General features: G+C 38.5%; 1 protein-coding gene across 2 annotated transcripts in view; it reads left to right on the plus strand.

Moving 5' to 3' along the window:
- cblb (Cbl proto-oncogene B, E3 ubiquitin protein ligase) overlaps window positions 1-23,225 on the plus strand; it is a 79,104-nt gene that overhangs the window by 33,631 nt on the left and 22,248 nt on the right. For both annotated transcript variants that reach the window (XM_088921656.1, XM_088921657.1), the window contains exons 4-8: window positions 4,221-4,367; window positions 15,175-15,331; window positions 18,494-18,615; window positions 21,193-21,330; window positions 22,861-22,948. In XM_088921656.1, coding sequence (XP_088777782.1) covers window positions 4,221-4,367; window positions 15,175-15,331; window positions 18,494-18,615; window positions 21,193-21,330; window positions 22,861-22,948 — 652 coding nt within the window. The remainder of the gene's footprint in view (window positions 1-4,220; window positions 4,368-15,174; window positions 15,332-18,493; window positions 18,616-21,192; window positions 21,331-22,860; window positions 22,949-23,225) is intronic.

Here is a 23,225-nt window from a genome sequence, read left to right on the forward strand (position 1 = left end):
GTGTATGAATCTTAACACTTGAACAACTAGACATGTTTGTATTTTTTTGTAGCAGGTCCCTGGCGAGAGACTACCTGTTCTCTGTGCTTTGTTGTCGTGGCCTGAGTGAAATAGAGGGCAACATGTGCATCAAAATTTTCTGTCGTTTTCTGCTGCTACTCATCTTCAAATGGAATTAAGAAGTCATATGTTTCAGCAGAAATCTTCCCTTCTCTTCCTCAAATTGACTTTTTCTTTGAACTCCGTATAGCTTGCTTTACTGCTGTGTATAGCTCTGTACAGTGTTTTGTTTTGCAGTTCTCGTGTATGAAAGATTGCTTGAAAAAGCAGTTGGAGAACAAATAGGTTTTGTAGGAGGGGTGGCTCTGAGGTGCAGAGGTACAGGTGGCTCTAGGTTGTAACTGGCTGAGTATTGCTGCCACCCACACTCACTTGCAACTTGTGTGATCTTTCATTTTAAATACCAAAGTGGACAGCCCAAAGACTGAGTAGGAGGGCTGGCTTGCTACTGCAGATTTATTTCTCAGGCCTACGCTATGACAATACAATGATTTTGCACAGCGTACAGTTCTTGATGCTATGATACATTTTTTATATGGCAGTCTCCTGTGTGTATTTTAGGAGAGATTTTTGCAGAATATTGTAACCAGCCTGGCATGTGCAACAAAAAATACAGTCCTTTCATGTTAGTGTATAAGGACAAATGCAGACCTGTGTGAGTCTGAATAAGAGCAAGTGTAGGAAAACTGAATGCCTTTTTGCCCAGTGATGCAACTGCTTCATTGGATTTACAGACAGCTGACAATTAGAACAATTTCTGGCCTCATGTTGTCGCATCTAAGTTTGAAAAAAAACAGAATTAATAGATCTGTTAAATGATCCAATCACAAATGCATCTGTAACCCCACCGACACGTTATTCACATGGTTTGCTTACTGGCAGCCATGTGGTGAGAGCCCAACATGCTATGTAAGCAGATTTACCAGTTGCAAAGATAACGTCTCTTATAAAACCAAATCAGTCAATGCATTGAGGAATTTGCATTTTTATTTTTATCTTTTTTTTAGAAAAAGAACATGCTCGAGGATTTACTGAAAACGATTAGCTTACTTTTCCTCTTAGGACCTCCGGCATATTTTTGCTGTTTCTCTATAGAGTTGAATTAATCACGTTTGCAGGAGCTTATCTGTTGGGCCCTTATGGCATGAATTTATTGAATTCTCTCTGCTTTCCTACACTGGGCTCTGACATGGGAAAACGTGCAATACAGGACCATGTCTGTGCAGGTTCTGCAAAGCAATTGTTCCTGTACAATACTCGATCTTCAATTTCAATAATTTAATCATAACGCCCCAGTAATACTCAATATAAATGCATGACTGACAAGCAGACAAAGTCTGGACTTCCGATTGCTAGTATTTTACTCATTCAAGTTATAATTAAACTTATAGTATCAGTAGTTTTTTTTTTTTTGTAAAATGAACATGGCAGAAATACTTTATCCTCAAAATTACTGAATACAATTCTTTCCTGTCAGAAATGTAGGATTTGTAATTTGAAAAGTCATTTTTTGGACAAACTAGATTGTGTAATGCATTGAGATTCATTGGCGTTCTCGAACATAGTGTGCGTTTTCTTTCAGTTTCACTCCAGTATTTTTATTTTTTTGTACGCATTTCACAACCAAGTACAAAATGTGAAAATTTACCAAATACATCCTTGTGTTTTAGTAGCATGTTTAAGAACACGTCTGTTAGATCTAATCTGTTGCATGGATTAATAGTTTCTGAGTGAAAGTGCCTGGTTCTTTTTGTTTATTCATGGTGTCCTGTGAGCTATCAGTTTTTGCCGTTTTGTAGTGCTTTTCCAAAAATCTCAACTGAGAAACCTGAATGATAGCATATTTGTTTTTTTTTGTCAATGCTGTGTTGACATACAGTAGCGTTTAAGCACAAGATGTGTATAAAGTTTCTTTTGCATCATGGACTATTAAAAAAGCTTGGCGAGTCTCATTTTATGGCTAGGATTCATTGAAGACATTTTAAGTGTAATAGCTATAAAAGTGTATTGATGGATTTGTTCATGCCCAAACACTTACACCAAAACCTAATCTATATGATAACAATACTAACCCTGCCAACCTGCTGCTGTATTCCAGCCAGGAGATTTATTGACTGTCCCTGCTATTAATACTTATGAAACAAAGTGACGCTATCTGACGCGGCGCTGTTACTATGACACGGGCACAATGTCTGAATTGGTGTCTGGTGGGATGCATGCGCAAGAATTTAATCTTCAATTGTACCTCTACACTGAATCTTCACACCTGGGATGGTGACATTGAACGACAGTCCAGTAAACATTTTTTCCTGATCGGAAGCTGACCTGTTGCAGTCACAAATATATTTCTTGCATGAGTGCCCATTGAAAGAACCCTACTTTGGTGGTTTAACATATTTGATTGAACTAGCTCAATATGGTGCATGATAATTCCTGGAATTTGAATTTTATTGACATTGAGTTCATTAACATAGTCGCCGCAGGGCCATAGTGTAGCCGCGGGCCAGTTAATGCACTTTAAAAAAAACTTTTTCCAGCTTTTCTAAAAGCGGAGAAGTTTTGGAAATATCCAGTGATTAATGTCTAAGTCTTACATTTTTATTTTAATTGACCTGCTTATTTTGTCATTGCGTCAGCAGTGTAAAGCAGATTGAGAACTGCCAGTCCTCTGAGAAGCTGGTTATCTGTGCCCTACAGTCAGGGTTTCAGTTCAATCCTAGTCACACACACCTTGGATAAGTCACGCTGCCTAATTGAGTGTCAAAAGCAGCCGTTTACCGAAAGCTTTTACTACAGCGCGTTAATCCCAGAGGCGTCTTTGGGGTGCTAGGATTTAGCATCTCACAAGTACTGCAAATCACGAGTCCCTGTCGTACCAAACACAGCTTGCCAGTTGTTCTTTGGTATTCTCCAAATCTTAAGATTAAGTGTATCAGAGCATGACGATCTGTGATGCTCGAGTACTGGCTTCATCTCCACATGTCTGTTGCCCTCCGGGGTTACAGTACAGCGTGAGCACAGCTGCAGAAGTAACCCCACCAGCCTTATTGTAGCTGAGGCCTGATGTGGTTTTCTATTTGTTTGAAGCATTAGACGGCTTCTCCGTTTCTCTACCTGCCTTCATGGTTAGAAGCATCTTCCTGCTTCAAAGCGCAAACCAGCTGCTTTCTCAGAAAGTATCAGCGTACTGTATTCATGACTGCCTAGTGTGATCCAGCCTGTGTGTGTTAAATGGTCCGTTATGGAACTCTTCAAACTGACTTTACAATGTTGCCGTTATCATTCAGCACCATATGGCAGCAAATCAAATTTCCAGAAAGTGATTTTTTTCATTTTTATGTCCCGAAAGAAAGGACTATACGCTTCCTATTTGTGGCACAGTTATCACTGTTGTCTGCTCCTTACGATATCTTTTATAATCAGTTTCTAAACAGGGTCTACTCATAGTGCACCTAATAGCAGACGTCATCCACACCAAGAACCTATTTTGGTTTTTGGCACGAGTTGATCATGTGTAATGTAAACAACCACAAATCTTTCGTTTTAACCTTACTTTTCAGATAATCTATCTGATCACAAAAATCTAGAGTTGTTTATTTTCGTTCAAAGTGTGGAAATGTGTTGTGTTGGTTGAGATGGGTTAGAATTTTATTTTCCTTGGAGCAGTGAATAATAGAGTGTAATTCCAGTTAAGGTTCAGAAAGATTTAAGAACTGCCTTTACCCTTCATTGATGGTGTAATACCACCATCCCAACCAGCTGTTTGAATGTGTGGAAATTCTGACTTTTGAGGCCGAGTGTACCAAGGCATAGATGGTAAACTTCCAAGAAAAGAGAAAAAAAAAAATAATGGGTCTAGGAGCTTAAAATGGTCTAAAGGTCATAATTAAAAAAAAAATGTAGTCATTTTTTTTATGAAGTCACAGAGCCGATAAAAAAGAACTTCCTAGTAGGCCTAATGTACAGTCCTTTAGCCTAGGTCTGCATGCTGTGCAGTGAATTTAACTTAATGTGAAGTTAACTTCTTTGCCTGATCAGAGGAGAGGACCTCTGGACCTTCAGGCATAGGGAGTTTTTTGCCAGTCTTGAAGTTGCAGAATTCTTTCTTAATTTGTCAAGGCTGGATCTGTATATTAACGTGAATTTTGTTTCTCGAACAGGCGGAACCTCACCAAGCTGTCTCTGATCTTCAGTCACATGCTTGCGGAGATTAAAGCCATCTTCCCTGCCGGACAGTTCCAGGGCGACACATTCCGGATCACGAAAGCAGATGCTGCCGAGTTCTGGAAAAGGTTTTTTGGAGAAAAGTATGTCTTTGTTTCTTCTGTTTTTATGTAGAATATCCAAAAAAAACAATGCACGGTCCTCAGAATTAAATGTAACTTCAGCATTGTTTTCACAATGAAAATTGAACATGTCCAAACATACTGATGCAGAAATAGAAACCAAGCTTTTCTGAATGAACTGGTGGATTGCAAAGGTTTAGCCTTGTATTATTGTTGAGGATTAAGATTATTTTTATTTGGGAGCTGGGTATTTTCTACAGGGCCATATGCCAGAGAAAGGAAAGTTAAATGACATTGTTCTTCGTATGTATTCCTTAATCTGTTCTTGGTAATTTTATCTTAATCGTCTTTCTCTTTTGTGTTATATTGTCAATTCATGGCGACCTTCATACGTGTTATTTAAATACTCTTACCTGCTGGATCATTCAGCTCTGTTGCGCCAATGGTACAGTGGAGTAGCTTTCAGAAGTTATTCTGTTATTGGCACTATAGTTTTTGGAAACCAAGCATTTTGAAACTCAAGAGTTTTGTACAATACGAGATCTGTGAATGCGTAGAAACACAGTGATGGGGGTATTTTATGTAACCTCAAAATCAGTTGTGTTAAACATTTCTGGGCGTATGTCATTGTACATTTTTAGTCCCTAGTTATGTATGGTTGAAGGTCCAGTGTAGTGACAATATTTGTTACTGTGTTGTATCCAGCCTGAAGTTAATGCCTAGGAATAAATGACACAGTAAACCTCGAAAACAGATGCAATCACTTCTGCACTTGTCGTTTTTTTCTTTATCGTTTGCTGTGTACCTTGCAGCTAAACTGTGTGCTCTAGTGACCGTAAATCACAGCAGATGCTGATCTCTGCCTGTCTCAGTTACCGAGAGACCTGCAAGGTTATACCCAAGTCGCTGCCAATCAGTGTCACGGTACTCTTGGATCCAGTTGAATTACTGTGATGAATGCACAGCGGGTTTCTTCTGCCATTCCCTTTTGCGTGATTTAGTTCACAGTGGCTTTAATTAAAAATAAAACAATAAAATCTGAGGCGCTGTTATTTTTCCTTGATTTCTTGATCATATATATAAAAAAGTGCAGCTGTTTCTGCTTATTTTTTTTTTTAATGCCATAGTTTGCTGCTAATGAAGTCCAGTTGGTAAGGCTTGGAAACATTCATTACCAGAGAGAGCATTTCACTTGCTGATAATTCACAAAGTGTGTTTTGTTTTAAATATCTGATTCTGGACTTTTTAAGGATAATTTTTGAACAGCCATAAGAATAGGGAAAAGCGCGTTTCCTGGTGTCAGCTAATGTCTTTTCTTTTCCTCCTCTTTCTAACTTCATTTATCCACCAATAAAAGTAATTTTCTGCATTCTCATTAGGCCGTTGTCTAAGCCATTATATGACCCTTCATATCGCTGATTCTCCACGTTTTTAAATTCTTTGCAATGTCGGCCTTACCTGCATTTTAATATGCTTTGTTAAAAGTTCAGAATATTGGCTGAGGTTAATATTTTAGATGGGCAACACTGTTAACATGTTTGTGAGAAGAATATGCCCCTGTTTATTTTTTTGGTCATCTTCGTTTACACTACTTCTTCAAAAGGATGAAAAAAAATGTTCTGCTCATATTTCTTATTGAGATTAATAGGCAGAAAGATGAGTACATTATTCCTGTCAATTAACAAACAAAGCAATAAATGGAACAGGAAAGTGTTGGTTTCTCTATGTTGGAAGCGAGGATGTGTTTTAATTCAGGGATTCTGAATAGTTGGAAAAGTATAACAGAGGGGGTGTTTTTTGTTTTAATGACTTGTGGCTTTTTTGTTAGCTGCTTATTTTTAGGAGTGAGGTAGCCTGGGAATTTTTATTAATATTGGATTATGTCTCTGTAGCAATCTGTCCTAGTTTGCATGCAAATCAGTTGAACGTTATTGGGTTGTGCTCTACTACTGTGTGAATGCAGGAGTTAAATCCCATATCCTTGTGTTTTTTTCTGTCAATTAAGAAACCTTGAAAGTGCTTAAATCCCTTTTAAAGGTGGAATGTTTAATTCGTTTCAAATCCCTGCAGATGAAGCGTATCTTAATAGCTAAGAGATCAAATTATTTGAATTCTTAATGCACAAGTATTGCTTCTTTACTCTGCACTGCTATTTTTTTTTCTTTCTGTGGTGAAGCAGATAAAACACCCAGAATCTCTCAGCACCTTCTATAATGCAATGGGAGAAAATATCCCAAAACATCCAGGCTGCCTCTGGAGACGTCTTTCAATATTGTAAATGATTATAAACCTCCTTCAGCTGAGAGAGGATAGGTTTGAAGGTTGCAGTTACCTTTCAAACATGCACTTTACATTGAGGGGACATTCTGCTCTGAGCGTCTCCATTACACACCTTCCTATTTTATTAGGTGAGCAGTATAATACAACCTAGAAGTACTTAATAGAAAGTAACAATTAAAAAAAGAACAGTATATTTATCTGAACCAGCCATAGCATTGTGCATTTTAACTTACATTAAATACTTTGGTTTTAAATATTTTGTAGTCCTTTGTGCCTTCTTAAAGAAAAACAAGTATTACTGTACTAAGTAGAGAGATGGCACTACGGACCAAACCGTGAAGAAATCAAAGCTTCAGTGGGGCAAGCTGTACATCGGCTTTTTTACAGTTTTTGCTTTGGGGGTCCAGATGATGTCTGCTTTTTTTATACTGGGTATGGTACAGAGATGAGAATGGATGGCTCGGACAGGTAACTTGCTGGACTGAAGGCCAGCCGTCCCACACGAGACTCGAGCAGCTTTGGAAAAGGCAATATTATTAGCAAAGGCTGGGTTTGTTGGTTGTTTCGTTGCTTGAAAGATGCTGCCTGGAGATAATGCCTAGATTTCCTGTGAATTGAGTAATTGCACAGCTGTGTGAAACCGATCAAGCTCATCCTCAAAGTAGAAGATGAGAAAAAAAAAACAAGCAAAGCCAACCTTCAATTCTTCACCTCGCTGGGAGTTTCCAGATCTCACTCATGTCCTACTTTGCTTATGTAAAACAATAGAGATGAACTGTCATTCTTTGCCTCTGCCTTTTATACACACATACTGATGTGGGGATAGATAATTTTTGTTTTGATAAGCGCATCCACAAAACCCTTATGTATTACTTAGAAATATGTAATTGCGAGGAGTGAAAGACGTTATGTCCCTAGGCGTTACAGTACATCTACTGAGATGGTGAGGTATAAAATTGTGCTGAAGTTCTGGATGCGAGGGGAAGAGTTCTGATTTGGTTGGGTAGCTACAGCTGGTACTCTGCACAGGAAGTACAGGAAACAGATATGCATGGGAGCAGCTCTGGTGTCAACAGGGCTCAAATGCTTTGTGATGCAGATATTGTGAACCACTTGTGAATCTAAGCAATCGAGTATGTGTGCAACTGCAGGATTGTTACCACCAAGGCAGCTCAGTATAACTTTTATATTAAATCCCCACCAAGAGAGAGACTGGTAATGTTTGTTTAAGGTCCGTAGAAGAACAGATTGAATGCGTGGGGTGTCAGCAAAAGTTTGAATAAAATGAATTTGAAATAAAGTACTGTGAGAGTCAAGGCGAAAGGAATGGTGATGCATTTTATGTAGCAAATTGTTCTATTTATAGTTCTGATGCAAGCATTTTTAATTAGAGTATCACCTGTTCTTTATGGCTTGGATTAAACATACGCCTAGATTTTCTTATAGCCTGTCTTTGATGGATTGGCAATGCCTTTAGTTAAAGTAATTGTCAGGGGTTTTAACCCCTGTAAACAGCTGTATGCTGTGCATCTGGTTTTCAATTAAGTATCAGAATTTCTTTGGAGCAGGAAGAGTTTATATCTGCGGTTTCTGCTTATGTTTTCCAATGGTGTCTGTATTTCTCTTTGTGTGACAGTTGTATTTATGTTATTGAGGTAGGTTTGAATAGAATAATGATGTAGCTCTCGCCGATCACAGGAAGCTAATACAGTAGGTAGCCAATTGTGGTCATTGTAGGACAGGCAGCTGAGGGGACCATGGTCAACTCCAATCCAGGTAGCAGTTTGCTGACTGGGACCAGGATTCTCCAGGCAGTGATGGTCAGTAACCATTCAGCACATGTTTGAACTGTAAATGCCTGTACTAGAGAACTCACCCTGCACTGGGAATGAGTGACTGCTCTGGTAGAGAAACGTCCTACATTACACTGATAATGCCTTTCCTTTAAAAAAAGTGCTGCTAGAGTGAGTGGGACACCCTACCATGGTAAGGTAGGGACGACCAACACTATTCCCAGTTAACAAAGTGGACCCAGTTTTCTGAAAGTGTGTGAATGTCCTTGGATTCTCCGAATTAAATGAAGGTGGCCATCAAAAGTAGAATGTGGTACCCAAAATGCTAGGTGAGAGAGCCAGTGTCGTGTTTGGTAAAAGGTTTGACTGGGATACTGCCACTTGAAACCCAGAAGACCTTCTTTGCTTGTCCTCACTTGCTGATGGGAGCCTCATTCATTTTTCTTTGACTGTTAGCTGTAGGAAGAAGAAGAATCCACTCAAGTAAATCTATCCTGCAGCATCATTATCTGTTGACTTTAGCCTCTGGTTAAGAGTGCTATTATTCTTTTACATAAAAGAGGACAAATGTAGTAGTTTCTACATTGGATCCAGGGTCTCCAACCTTGTCCCCTGGAGTGCTCCAATCCTGTTAGTTTTATAGGTCACCTGTTTTTTTGAAGATTGGCAACACCTGTGTAAACTCTTGGTGAATCAAGCAAACAAATGTGTTCAATTAAGAAAACCCTGGTCCATGGGGGGGGGAGATAATGATAACTCTTTTTTTCCAAAATGAACTTTAAATTAATTTATCAGATGACCTGTTTGATTGCAAAGGAATTGTTCCCTATCTTAAAGTATTGATTTAATGTTGATGTATACAACCTGCTGGAATGGGCCTCTTCAGGACCAGGGCTGGAGATTCCCATCCTAGATATTGCACAGCCTTGCACAAGCTGTGATTATGGAAGTAAAAGGTATTGCATTGTCAGCTGTTTCTCCATCCACATTTTTATTTATTCTGAAGGGCGTTTCTTGTTGTAGTTTTTACTAAATCCAGTCTGTGGGACCCCAGTACCTCTCATGATCTTCAAAGTTGCGCTGCTAATATGTTTAATTCTGACTCTGTTTTTCAATGTTTACAATAATCTATATAAAGCAAGGTAGGATATATACAGTGTAGTAATCATTTAATGAATAAAGTGGTCCCTTTCATGTGTTAATTACATATATGCATCATTCACCAGCAGCTGCAGATGACTTATTCTGTCTTAGTAGTAGGAGTGCTTATTCATGCACTGAGGTGGCTTGTTTTAGATGCATAGAATAGGTTGGCATTGTGAGGCAGGTGTTGCCAATTTGCACAGATTTGGAAGTTGGTCAGAAACTGATTCATCAAACCCCATGGACTTTTAAAAGCACCTGGCATTCTTTGACATATACTGTATGCGCAAGCATGTTCATAGTTGTGATCTTACTGTCCAGGGAGTTGTCCTAGTAGTTTAGAATCAATGCTCAGATAAGACAGCTGTCTGGAGTCAAAAATGTGTTGTCTGAATATAATGCTGTTGTGCGGTAGGGCTTTGCACAGACTTCAGCTGAAAAGTTTGTCATTTTTGTTCCTGATTTTATGACCATTTTCTGTCTAAAAAAATAGAAGAAGGATTTCCAATGAAAATTGTTCAATAAAGAATTCTGACCACAGTCCCTTGTGAGCAGTATTGCTACCGTTAATACTTAAGTTCATGAGTCATTTCTATCTCCCACACTAGATGCATAGTATTTCCTTTAGCCCTGGCAGGGATAGAGCTCAGTCTTCAGGGTGCTGGTGTGGTAACAATGTGCCTGATTAGCTGACCTTGATGCTTTCATAGGAATTTTAACATCTCTGTGCCAGTGATATCACTGGGGTTGGAATCTTGAACTCTCCCCTTGTGATTTTTAGCTGGTTCCGGAGTGTTGAGCATATGAGCAGAGGGTCATTGACCTCAACGAGGAGCTGTGCTCTCCAGTAGGAAGCAAAGTTGCTGAGCGGAGCATTTTGTATTGGCCTGAAAGTTTTCTTTCCACTTACTGAGTCCGGCTGCAGGCGTGCTCAGTTTTCTCAGATGGCATGCTCAGCCACCAGAAGGAGAGTCACTACTGCTAATTGACATTAGCATCATGGGTCAGGCTTGAAAAAGAAAGGATAATGAGTCATAGTTTGTCTTTGACACGTAGTCATTTAGAAATAAAGCCTTAAAGTTTCTCTGGACACATTGGTAATATTAAGCTGTAGTTTTTAATACAGTTGAAAATTGTATTTTTTTAATTAATGTTGTGTGTTGTAGATTTTAAATTCTTAAAACCGAGCTTTGTCTCAAATCCAAATGCTAAGAAAGTATAGATGTCCTGGAAAAGTTTCTGGGTTCCAGTTTAAACTGGACCGTGCATTAGGATGTCCTTTTTCTGAATGTGGTGTTTTTCACTAACCTCCTTTGACAGGAAACAATGACTGCAGATTGAAGGTTCACCATTAACACCATGTACATTTTATTTAGTGTAAATATGTGCAGGATATGGAATGAGGTTGTTTATGATCCTCAGATAGGATCAGTGTCAAATGAGCCGTTTCTTTTCTGCCTTCAACCACAATGGCAGGGTGGTAGACTTGCCAGTATGTAGCTTAACCATGACTATGTTGACATGTGTTTAGTACTGTACTTTTTCGAAGGAAGCTGATGATCAGGTTGACCTTTTTCTCTTAATTAGTACCATAAAATGTTTAAATTTATTGCAAATAAGTTTGATTATTTGTAATCGTTTGGTACAATACTCCTATTTATTCCTTTGGAGTGAGAAACAGTATCCAGGGCTGATTTTCTGAATTGTAATGCTTAGAATGGATTAGTTACCGTAATTAGCCATGTCTTTGAAATCAGTTAATTGAATCCTCCAATTATATATGATATATGATGATTATGTTATATTAAACCTCCATACAGCACACATGTAAATGAACTGAAACAAAAAAAAATCCAGAAATCGTCCTGCTCTCTGAAATGTTACACCCGTTTAGAGGAAGGTGCTGTTGCAGTGATATATTTATTAACCAGCAGCTATGTGCCTGGGTGGTTCAGGTATATTACAGTTCCCACCTAAAGCTTTTTGCCAGAAATGGGTGACAGCAATTGACAATGTTAATGGGTTTTCCAGCAATATGCAAAATCCGCTTTGTATATGGACCTCTTTCAAAGAAATTCCAAAGTGTTAAGTCTTAGAGAAAAAAACCTGTTGAATATATCTAGACTGCAGTGAAAGGAAGATTTATTCCGGGGAAATGGAGGCAGCTGATCTCCGGAGCTGGCCTGCATTACCTCGACCAGGGGCAGCATCAGGGCAGCGCAAGCAAGTCATTTCTAGAAATCAGTGTTTGTGATGAATCTGCTTGCCGGGAATGTGCACTAGCACAATCACAAGATTTCATCAGTACTAAGTCCCTTTCTGTTAACTTGGCCTTTTTTCTTTTTTTTTTTGTTCTACCATCCCCCAAGGTTGGAAAACAACTTAATTACTTTTTTCCTTATTACTCTCTCAAGTATACTTTTATCATGATTCGTGTATTCATTTCCATATTTTCTGTTTACAGTATTCTTCTTTCTTGTCTTCATTTATTTTTTGTCTTCGGTAAGATGATTAGACTTACAAAGTCTAATGTGTGGATCCTTTAAAGTTCTTATGTGATTTGATCGTTTTCAGAAACTTGGCTTTTGGGAGGCGGGATCATTTATAGCCAGAAATGTGCTTGTTGTTTGTGAGGCTACAGACGCTTGTTCTTCTCGAAGGGAGAGTTCAGTGGTCAGGGAAATGGAGAACGCTCTATTTTCTTCAAAACAACAAAAGCGTTTGGGAGAAACCTCACCAAAGATTGTGGGTGTCTCAGTGTGTTCCTTCAATTTGTCGCTTGAAAATTCAAACAAGTCAGAGTTATAGTTGCTTTATCTACTGTAGAAAGTATATCACTGTATTACAGAATCTCAGAGGGAAATGAGTAGAATGCACCTTCTATATGTTTTTAATTGTGATTTTGGGACTTCTCTGGTGTCGGATGTTATTTATCGAAAAGAACAAACTGTACAGCATCAACACTAATTTGGTTAAACGACTGCACACTAAATTCAGAAAAGTGCCTGTGACCGAGTCCCTCAGTTTATTTATTTATTTGGTTTGGGATAAGAAGCGTACCAAACTACACTTAGATGTTGAACTCTTCTATGGCGAGACACACAGTGAGCCATCTTTATATTAAATACTTGAGAAATTGTCTCTGACAGATGATAAATATTACTTTCGGGGTGGTGTTTAAATATTTAATAGCTGCTTATCATTATTGTAAATCGTGGTGTCGGGGTGTTAATGGGACCTGCGCTGAAAGCAAAAGCGCTTTTGAAAGGGAAGCAAACAAAAACGTGTTGAGCCCCCAAGGACATTCTGCTCTCGGAGTGGAAATTATGCAAAGCGATGCATAGAAATCCGAACTGTTTCCCTGGCTACATTTGTGGACGGATCTGTTTGTGGAAGTTTTGAAGTTTTTATCTTGGAAAGCTCCTTTGTTTTTTTTTTCGAAAAGACGGACCTTTACTTCACGAATCACTGCAAATTGTAGTCAAGTCAAAAAATTTGCTCATGTTCGCATACATAATTTTAGTCTGCAATTCTAACAGTATCAGAATATTTACTGAATGCCTATAAAATTAACACCTGAATCCTTACTCTGATGTTCCCCATAGAATTAGGTGTAGGTGGACTAAAATTCAATTTGAGAGTACATTTTAAATACCAGGATTAGTTATTTTTTTATTCAGGAACTCCATTTATAATTCCATTATTATGGGAAACTTTACCATCTGGTGAAAGTCAGACTTCACAAATATTAAAATTTATTCTTTATGGTTTGTTATGGTAAAATATACAGGCTTTTAGCAAAGCTCGATGGTGCCTTTTCTAGTGTGAGTCACGTATTGTTCTGTCAGTACTTTGAGGCACTGTTGTTTGTGGAACAGCATAATATCACATAATAATCACATAGAAGTCAGAGCATTTAATAAAGAATTGCTTTGAATAGTGTACTATGGGGAAAGAACAGAAAGGAACTAGTTTCAGCATATGACATGCCATGCTCATTCAGCGCACACTGTGAATTATTAAAAATAGTTCAGCGTAACCTTTTCTTAATTTGAGGAGTTTTGATCGCTGTTTGCTGCAGCAACAGTTACAGACAGTTGAATTAAGAAGAAGCACTCTGTCTCTGTAAACCGGAGCTTGTCACTGTGGAAAGCCACCGATTTTAAATATTTTCCAAATACCTCAACTTCATTCAATAGAACAGGTGTTTTTTTTTTATGCGGGAAACTGAGGACTTCACAGTGGGTCCAGATCAGGGGAGCTGGAACTTGATGTTGCACTTCAGTAATATTGTACTGGTGGTGTTAATAATAAAACCATGTTGTGCAGGGCAATTTGATTCCCGCTAACTGGTTAACTATTTCACAAAGAGGGTTCTTTGCAAGTTTTTGGTACAGTCGTTAGCGATCTATACTGATTCAAAGCATCTTTCTTAAAATAAAAATAAAATTGACTGCCGGATTCTAAAACTCCTGTAGAGGTGTATGAATAAAGAAATATGGATATTGATTTGAGAAATATGGACTGTCTAGGTTAATGTGATTTTTGTATTTATTAATTGTAATTATTTTTTCGGTCATTTCTCCTTTCCTATTGCCTCAGTTTCCACAATATCATTCAACGTTTTGATTGTTTTCATGTGCTCATAGCCAGTTGGCTGGAATTTATTTAATCAACACCCAGTTATGTACTTTTTATGCAATATTTTTGATTACAAGTTATTTCTTCTATATTTTGTGTACTTTTCAAGCTTTCAAGATAATAGTTTTGCGTTTGGCGAAGGGAGTGGGGGGTCACAACAAGATTGCCATTGTGGTATTCCATTTTACATGCAGGTTTCCTGTTTTCTTACCAATAAGCATTGGTGTAGAATATTTCAAGAAGTGTAAATATCATTTCACCCCCCCCCCCCCCCACACACACACGCACACAGGAAATGGTTAAGTGTTATAAAACTTGCCATTTAACAAACTTATCTTTTCCTTTTAACCTCATTTATGTTTCCTAAATCTCTAATGGATTCGTTCCATCTGTATTCATCTTTTTTGTGCAAAGTAGAAAGCGATGTGCCACTATGAACAATTACTATTGATGTGCGTTATCAGTGATTAATGAGATGTTTTGTGAGAAGATCTACATTTTTCATGTAATGGGGAACAGAGTGGAATCCTAACTGAACTGAAGACCTGAGAACTTCAGTGCTTGGGTGTTCTTTTGAAATATCACTTAAAGGCATTTAGTATCGCCTGCAATTTCCCTGCTATCATTATCTTCTTCTTTGCCAAAATAGAACAGTTTTTATTAAGCAAACAGCCGGGTCTCTGCTTATATCTAACTTTTAAATCAACTTATTTCTCTTTCATTCACAGTTTTCTGAAAGGTTTGGATAATCAGGTTATTAAAACGTGTAAGTGTCTAGGGTTGCTTGTTCTAGCGAAAGACATGGCTGTCTTTCTTTATAATTTGGCTTTTGACCGAAGGAACGGAGCTTCCTCCAGACATATGAATACTGAAAATACTGAGCCTGCTGCATGCATGTAAATTGAGAGACTACTTCTGGTACGCTTGAGGTGTTGTGTGTGACATCAGAGTCTCTTCCTTTTGTCCTTCAGGACGATTGTGTCGTGGAAGGTGTTCCGACAGTGCCTTCAGGACGTACATCCGATAAGCTCTGGCTTGGAGGCAATGGCTCTCAAATCCACCATCGACCTGACGTGCAACGACTACATCTCCATCTTTGAGTTCGACATCTTCACCAGGCTTTTCCAGGTATTTCTGGCTCTAGGACTTTTTTGTTAAATGGTCGATCACGTGAGAGCCGAGGATCACAGAACTGTTGTAGATGTGGTGTAGCTTTTGGTTTCAGCGGTGTGTTTTTCGTTTTTTTTTTGGGGCAGGGTTAAATGCAGAACCTTAGGAATTAGACTAACTTGTGCAGAAAGTCTAGGTGGACAACCCCTGTGGTTAAAACCTTGTCTTTTATAGATATAGCGCAGAAGCCTCCAACTCCTCTTTCATATTACACTACGATGATCGTTTGTCTACAGTTAAACATGAGCTGACCAGCTTTCCCGGTTAACCCCCGTCTCCCCTCCCCAAAGAGAAACATCCTGATTTTCTTTGTTTTTTGCACAAGTGTGCAGCATGAGAGACTCATTTAATGAGGCTTTAGCGATGTGATTTGGTTAGGAGCTCTAATTGCTTGTGTGAATTTTGGCGTCTGAGCATCAGCAGTCAGCCGGAGCCTGTGGGGATGAACTCTGTTTACTAATTGAAAAGGAAGATTGAAGCCCAAAGGGACACCCCCGCCCCCTTGTCTGAGAAAACAGCAGGGTGGTGGTGATATAAATGTCAGAACTCACTTAGTGAAATGGAAACCCAAGTAAGGGATCACCTTTTTTTCCAAGGGGGTGTATTGTTACACTTACAGGAAACGCCTCCACGTCTTCAATTGAATGCCATCAGAAGATTATTGTATATTAAAAACACGAAGCCCCGAATCCTAAATGCCAGACGTGTATCAAAAATCAGAATTAACCTTTTACAATAGAACGTAGTTTTGAAATTACTGTACGAGAGATGGTCCTTTGAGAGATGTCTTTTTTTCCCCAGCTTGCAGATCTTTTTATAGTTCTTTTTTTTAGCCGTTTTGTTACCAGTGTTGGAAGTTTAATAAATCCAAACTCGTATATACTATAGAAGTCAAGTGCTTGATTTTTACCCTCGCCTCCTTGAGGTTCAGAAATGAGAAAGTGAGGCTTTTGCTTGACTGCATTTCACACGATTTTTTTACGAGAACAAATCCGTGCTGCATGAAAAGGTGGTGCTTAGGCTTAGGAAACTCTGTTTGATCGATCTGTCTGTTCAAGTCCTTATTATCTTTAATTACTTTGTGGTGGTCTTCTGAAAAAAAAAACCCACTGAGAATTGTTTAAAAAAAAGCTGGATGAAATCATTGGATCAGTTTAGCTGCACGCTACCAAACTTTTTTCTCACTTTTCTTATGTTCTTATTCCATATACAAACACTGCTACAAGATACACATTTTACAGATTAGAGTGTGGCTGCTGTCCTGGGAGGCACAAAAGCATACGTTTGTCAACACTCACGTCCCAAAGTGTAACTATCAATTAAAAATAAAACGGTTTTGATTGTTTAAATCATAATGACTGAGAACAGTTGTTAAGGCCATATTGAGTAATGGAAGAAAGGACACCCACGTATTGCCTGAATGAAGAAAAAGTGTGAGAATGGCAAAGATTGGAGACTAAAATTACCAGCAGTTTTTTGCTGTTTTATATGATCTTTAAAAACTTCCCTTTCTCATTTCATATTTCTCAAAACTAAATCTTTGTGATACAGGTCATTGGGATGTTTCATGTAATGTTTTGAGAGAGTGATCTGGTGTATTTCTACTGCTTGTGCAAGGTATTAAAAGCTGTCGTTTTCCATCCTGAAATGGTACTTGGATAGTTTTAATATACATCACTCTTTCTGCTAGTTGTGCACTTTTGTCAGCCTCAGCTAGCAGGAATAAATGTGTTTATTATCTAGTAGGTAATCCTCCTACCATGCAGCTGCACAGACTTGGAAAGCTAATCAATTGCACGCATTTCATGATTCATACAGCTCCGAATCCGTCCTGTAAGCACTTTCATGGTTTGTCTAGTTGCTGCCTTTGTAAAATCACTGCCTCTCTTGTTAACCCGTTTCAGCTGAAATGTCTACCAAGGCTTACATTTTCTGTTGCTCATTCAGTGGTAACACACTCAGTTTAGGGGAGACCATTACAGGAAAAAAAATAGCTATAGTTAGCCATACCATTCATCTAGAAATGTAATAATCTCTTAGCTTGATTTCTCAACGTGGGCATCCTTTTCAGTTTCTGTATGCTGTCACTATTTCCTGGAGAGGTAGAATAGAATACAGACAGATGTCTAAAAGTGCATTTTGTTACATTTTGTATTTTGTCAGTCTCTTCAAATGATTGGGAGTGAAAAACATTAAGCAGCATGACATTTGATATAATCTATGTAAAAGGACATGTGCTGTATTTAAAAGTTACTTCCCTTCTGTTTTGTACTCAGAAAAGAGAATTTATAAATCTATGAGTGAGTCACTGTGCCTCAAAGAATAATTATGCGTAGATGCTGCAAGACCTTGTTTTGTTAAAATGATTAAATTTTACCCTGTACACTGCAGCATAATGTGAACTTCAGTGGATTGTCATAAATTATGGGCTGTTTTTGGTGGTTGCCTTGGCGTTTTTTGCCTTGCAGTGAGTGGTGTTGCGCATGTCTGTGTTGATTTTGCCGTCTTCATAAAACATAAGTAATCAATCTCTGTGTTTGAATTGTGCAGCAGAACATATTTTCTGGAAAAACATCCTCTTTCATTCTGCTTGGAGGTGCAGACTTTTTTCAAGCTTGAAGGCCTTGAGTTGGGAAAAAGAGGGGTACTTAGTCACACAGCGCAAGTGGTACTCAAAATCTATGATTTGAAACCTATGATTAACGCAAACAGAGAGATTCTTCTAGTGTTTCATTACAGAACTGCTGTTTTGGCATCGTTTTGAGTGCAGTAGTGGAGATCATGTTTCTGTGTTTCTGTGAGCATTTGGAGTCTGGATGTATTTTAGATCACAACCATCAATAACATGCAGAGTAGAGGGTAGAGAAACCTTGTTTCTGACTGAAATGTGAAAGGAATAATGGGTAAAAGGAAAATGCACGGATTGTTGTTTTTTGTGCCAATATCAAAGTGTGTTCTTCTGTGAAAAGCAGGGATGAATAATTTTATAAAGCCCTTTATACATAATGCTGTTGCACCAGGTCATGTTGAAATGGTTCTACCTTTACTTATTGATTTTAGTCTTGTGGAGTACGGCGACTTCTCTCAGACCCTTCATAGAGCTTGTTCTTGGTCTTTCAGCCATGGGGCTCAATTCTGAGGAACTGGAACTTCCTGGCTGTGACTCATCCTGGCTACATGGCGTTCTTGACGTATGACGAGGTGAAGGCTCGACTCCAGAAATACATCAACAAGCCCGGAAGGTGCGGAAGAACAGATGTTCAAGAGCTGCTTTGTCTTTTATTAATTCTTATTTGCAGGTTGTTATGGCCGTCTCCTACTCAACCTGGAGAATTTGCCAAAACGACTCCTGTAATTGCGAGTGGGAGGTGCTGCACAGCTAATTATAGAAGGGTCAAAGCGTGCAGCTTGTATTCCACTGAAGTGAGAGAGAAAAAAAAAAACTTTTCCTCAGACTGCTGATTTCATCGTTTAAATGTCTGTGGAAAAACAGAGGTTACTGTTGAAGGTGCAAAATAACATTAGAGATTGTGCAATGGATGAAGCTGCCGAGAAGCCGAGTGTGTAAAACTGATAGAGTATTAACATAAAGGCTGCCATGTACTGTACTATACCACTCATCTTTTCATTTCCATTAAAAATTTTTCAATCAGCAGGCAGCAAGGCAGTGTTGGAGTCTGATAACAAAAGAGACCCAGCAGTAGCCGTTCCAACCCCCATTCATTTTTAACAAGGCCCCGTGCATCAGTGTAAAATATAGCGGTGTATCAAGCTTTTATTTTTATTGTAGCGATTCACTGCGAGCCGTGTTCTGCAGTCATAGTCATGATGAACCGAAACCAAGACAGAAAGCTGCTTGAAAATCATTGGAGACTGGGTGGTCTGCCCTAATCCTTCACCGAACCTCTTCATGCAAATGCCAGGATTCTGAAAGCAGGAGGAACAGCTGCCATTTGAACTCGGCTGTGAGGAGATAAATGAGCTCCTCCATTTGCGCACACTGAACTCTCTCTCCCTTACTCACTGTGTGCTCAAACATACACAAGTCACCAGCTATTATAAAGGGCTCCACAGTGAGTCAGGCAATGGGCAAATGCTTGTCAGATTGAACTGGAGCTAAAATGTTATGCACATCACGTTGTCCTTTTCCAGTGGTGCTGTACGCTGGGCTTTTAATGCTTTTCTTTTGCAACACAGTGCAGAGTTTTTTAAATGCAGCTATAAAAGAATACTGAAGAAGAGCATTTTATTATTATTACCTTTCGGTTTCTCAAAGCATGGCAACTACTTATTATCATTTGACATTTCTATCTTTTCTTATTTTATTATTTTTTGCTGCCAAAATAAGAATAATTTTGAGAATAATGGGTTTATTGTTATTTTGATTATACTACAGGAAAGTGACAGCTGTTTATTTTCTACAGCCATTTTATCTCAAGGCAACAGTTTTCATGTCAAATTCTATGGATGAAGATTGACACACTAAAATTTGTAAATTATGGAAGCAGCTGATCTTTCCTGTCTGTATTTGCAATCCAATTCCAACTTGTAAATTTTGTTCCTTGGAAACCTGGGGTGTGAAACTAGCGGATGTTAATTCCTGGTAGATTTTATTCCTGCGATTCTTGTCAGAACACTGTTTTTGCACATATTCTTGGCCATATGTGAGGTGCTAAAATATGGTTGATTTCACTAATGATTGAATGTTCAGAGTAATCCTTAGTCTTTAGCTCTTTTGGCAACTGGTCGATTAAACAAAAATCAACAGGGAAAATGATTGGCCGTATGATGAGAGAGTATTTTTTTCTAACTGAGCTAAAAATGCAGATCTACTTATGACAACATAGACATTTTTTAGAAAGGCAAGGTCATCGTTTGGATTAGGGTGGAAAGAGTCATCGTTAGACAAACTAAACTTAGTTTAACTGTTGCCTCTTTGCCACCACTGAAAATTGTACCTTCAATTATTCAATTAAAAAAAACATGTTTTATAAAAAAAAAGGTTTCCATTCACTTAATGGCTGTGCTTTGTTTCAAATTCAGTTGCAGTTTCACAAAATTATTTTTGGATTTTTCTCTTTTTCCATTACAAATGAATATATTGTTGCAGATTTGATGACTTGTCCTGGTTAGGTGGTTTTAGGCTAATCTTTGTTTCTAAACTAAAAGTTGACATATTCAGGCTAGTCTAGACAAACCTTGTGTTTTTTCTTTAATGATGGAGTGGATGAATTTCTCAAAGATCCCCTTATTCTGAAGGAATAAGTAATCAGTCTCACAGTTCTTAGGAACTGGTAGTGTGTACGGATACAGATTTAAAGAAAAAGGTTTGTTGCCAAATCATCTTTGAAAGCCTTTGATAGATTCATACACAGCTAATTTGTACGTGTAAGAACATGATTTTATGTAGCTGTTTTTTCTCCTTGCCCTGCGCTGTATATTAACTGCATATTGCCCAAGGTCTAATTAAGATGAAATATGAAATATTCCTGATATAACCAGTATACCTGTGTTGTATAGTTCCATGTTTTAATAGAATTGTGACTTTGTAGGTTTTGTAACACTAGCATATTTTTCCACAAATTGTTGACACTTCTCTAGAGGCTAGATTATCATTAGGATTTGGACTAAACTGGCCTGGACCTCAAAGTAATGTCAGCTGAAGTTTTCTAGAACTATGCATTTCAGCTGTTTTCAGCCCTGAACCGGTTTTAAGCATGCTAGTGTCTTGACCTACTGTACAGTTACCTGTCATCTCAATCATGGCTCCACTGTCTGGACTGGAATAACCTGCCCTACATCCCTTTTCCTCTTGACAGCTATATCTTCAGACTGAGCTGCACTCGACTGGGACAGTGGGCTATTGGATACGTCACAAACGATGGCAACATTCTTCAGACCATCCCTCACAACAAGCCCCTGTTTCAAGCACTGATCGATGGCTACCGAGAAGGATTGTACGTGTGACACTGCCCCTGCATTTCATTACTTTGCTTAAATTTGAAGGCCAGGCGTGAATATACCGAGGGAGCTCTTGCTGTTTTAATAATTGCTGTATTTTAAATTAAAGCATGTGCTTCTCAGTCTTTTGCCCTTAATGAACATTTGATGTGATTTTTAAGTGCCCATTATTATTAAATTAAACTCATTCTTTGTGCTGGCTAGGGAGAAGTAAAAGTATTTACAGAATTTTAGTCACTAAAAGTCAATTTTATTGTGTAGATGAGGGTAAAAGACAAACGGCGCTTAAGAAAACTGAGACCTTGACATTTTGGAAACTTTCCTTTTTTCACCGCCAAGCCATTTCCAATTAAATCACCCACTCAGGGTTTGTACAGTTGTAGTCTGCCATGAAATAGCAGCATTGTTTGAGAGAGAACAAATCCGAGACTAGAGATTGTTCTCGGGGGTTGTGAAATAACTTGCAGGCTGTTGATGTGCTGTACAGTCAGAGCCGGTTATTAGGCTGTATCTGGTCGTCATCTGTATTGAACACTGTATTGATGAGTTCAAGAACAGACTGAGCACCTTAACCAGATGACTGTGTCGACAGGGGCTGCTCCTGTCACAAGAGACCAAGGTTTTCCCCCTCATGATGAAGCATGCAGGCAGATTGGTTGTCAAGTGCGAAACTGCTTTGCACAGTCCTCGATTTTCTTCTGACGATGGCTTCACATGGCTTTTCTGCTACTAAGAGCCGTTGTCAGTTTTTTTTTGGTTTGAAAACCAGCTAGAGGGCTATCTCGTGCGGAGCTGCTCTTTTACTACGCCATCGTATGATCGGCACACTGCTCCGGAAACTCTTTTCTGTCCATTGTCTTTTCAATCTAGATTTCTTTCAGGTTTTCCTTTTTTTTTCTTGCCAGTGCAGGTTTAGTCAAGGTTGTTCTTCCTTCTAAGAACATTAGGTTTTCCAGAATAGTTATTCCTGTAAATAAACCAGCGTTGGGGAAAAAATAACACATGTCTGTGGATAGTGATTAACACTTCAGTGCTGCTCTCTTGTTAATGTCTATTCACTTCTCCCAGCCTGCAGTAACAATTTATGTGGTTTTAACCACACGTTAACTGACTGTAAGATATTCTAGACCTTTGGCCTCTTCTTGCAAACACCTCTTTCCATGCTAATTGTCATGGAGTTTTTTTATCTCTTGGACAAATACTTGCTAAATATATTTCAATCACATTACTCAGCTCGAGGGGTACATTGTGCTGAGCTAAATGCAGTTTGACTTTTCTCCTCACAGTTGACCAGTTTTAGTTAGCACTGAAGAAAGAGCAAAGGTACTCCACTTTTGTGAAGTCCTGCCGATGAGGCTGCATTAATGCATGAAAATATATTCATTGTACTGCCCACATAATAAATGTCTTTTATGTTGGCCTGAGAAGACCTAGGTTACAATAAATGTGTCCCCAATTTAATTTTTCACTCAAGAGTTTTGAATAGGAAATGTTCCTTGCTTTTAAAATGCTTGTTTCGATTCCAGCTACCTTTTCCCTGATGGACGCAGTTACAACCCAGATCTCACTGGTTTGTGTGAACCCATGCCTCACGATCATATCAAAGTCACACAGGTGAGTTTCAATCTGGTCTCTGAATGCTCACAGCTTTAACGAGAGCTGTCAAGATGAAAGAGCATTTAAGGTCACAATTTTGAAAGGGGACATTTTTCATGTTTCTTCGTGTTGTATAGGGATTTCACAGCTTATTTTGTAAGATTTCATTCTCATCTAAAAAGTGACCAAAAAAAACAATACGAGAACTTGCTATTTTAGTGAAAAAGGACTTCCAATTGTAATCATAAAAGTGTGGTAAAAACAGTTTTGAAAAATTAGAAATTACTGACCTTTT

The sequence above is a fragment of the Atractosteus spatula genome, chromosome 7 (assembly GCF_055471065.1).
Source record: "Atractosteus spatula isolate fAtrSpa1 chromosome 7, fAtrSpa1.hap1, whole genome shotgun sequence".
Taxonomy (NCBI): Eukaryota; Metazoa; Chordata; class Actinopteri; order Semionotiformes; family Lepisosteidae; genus Atractosteus; species Atractosteus spatula.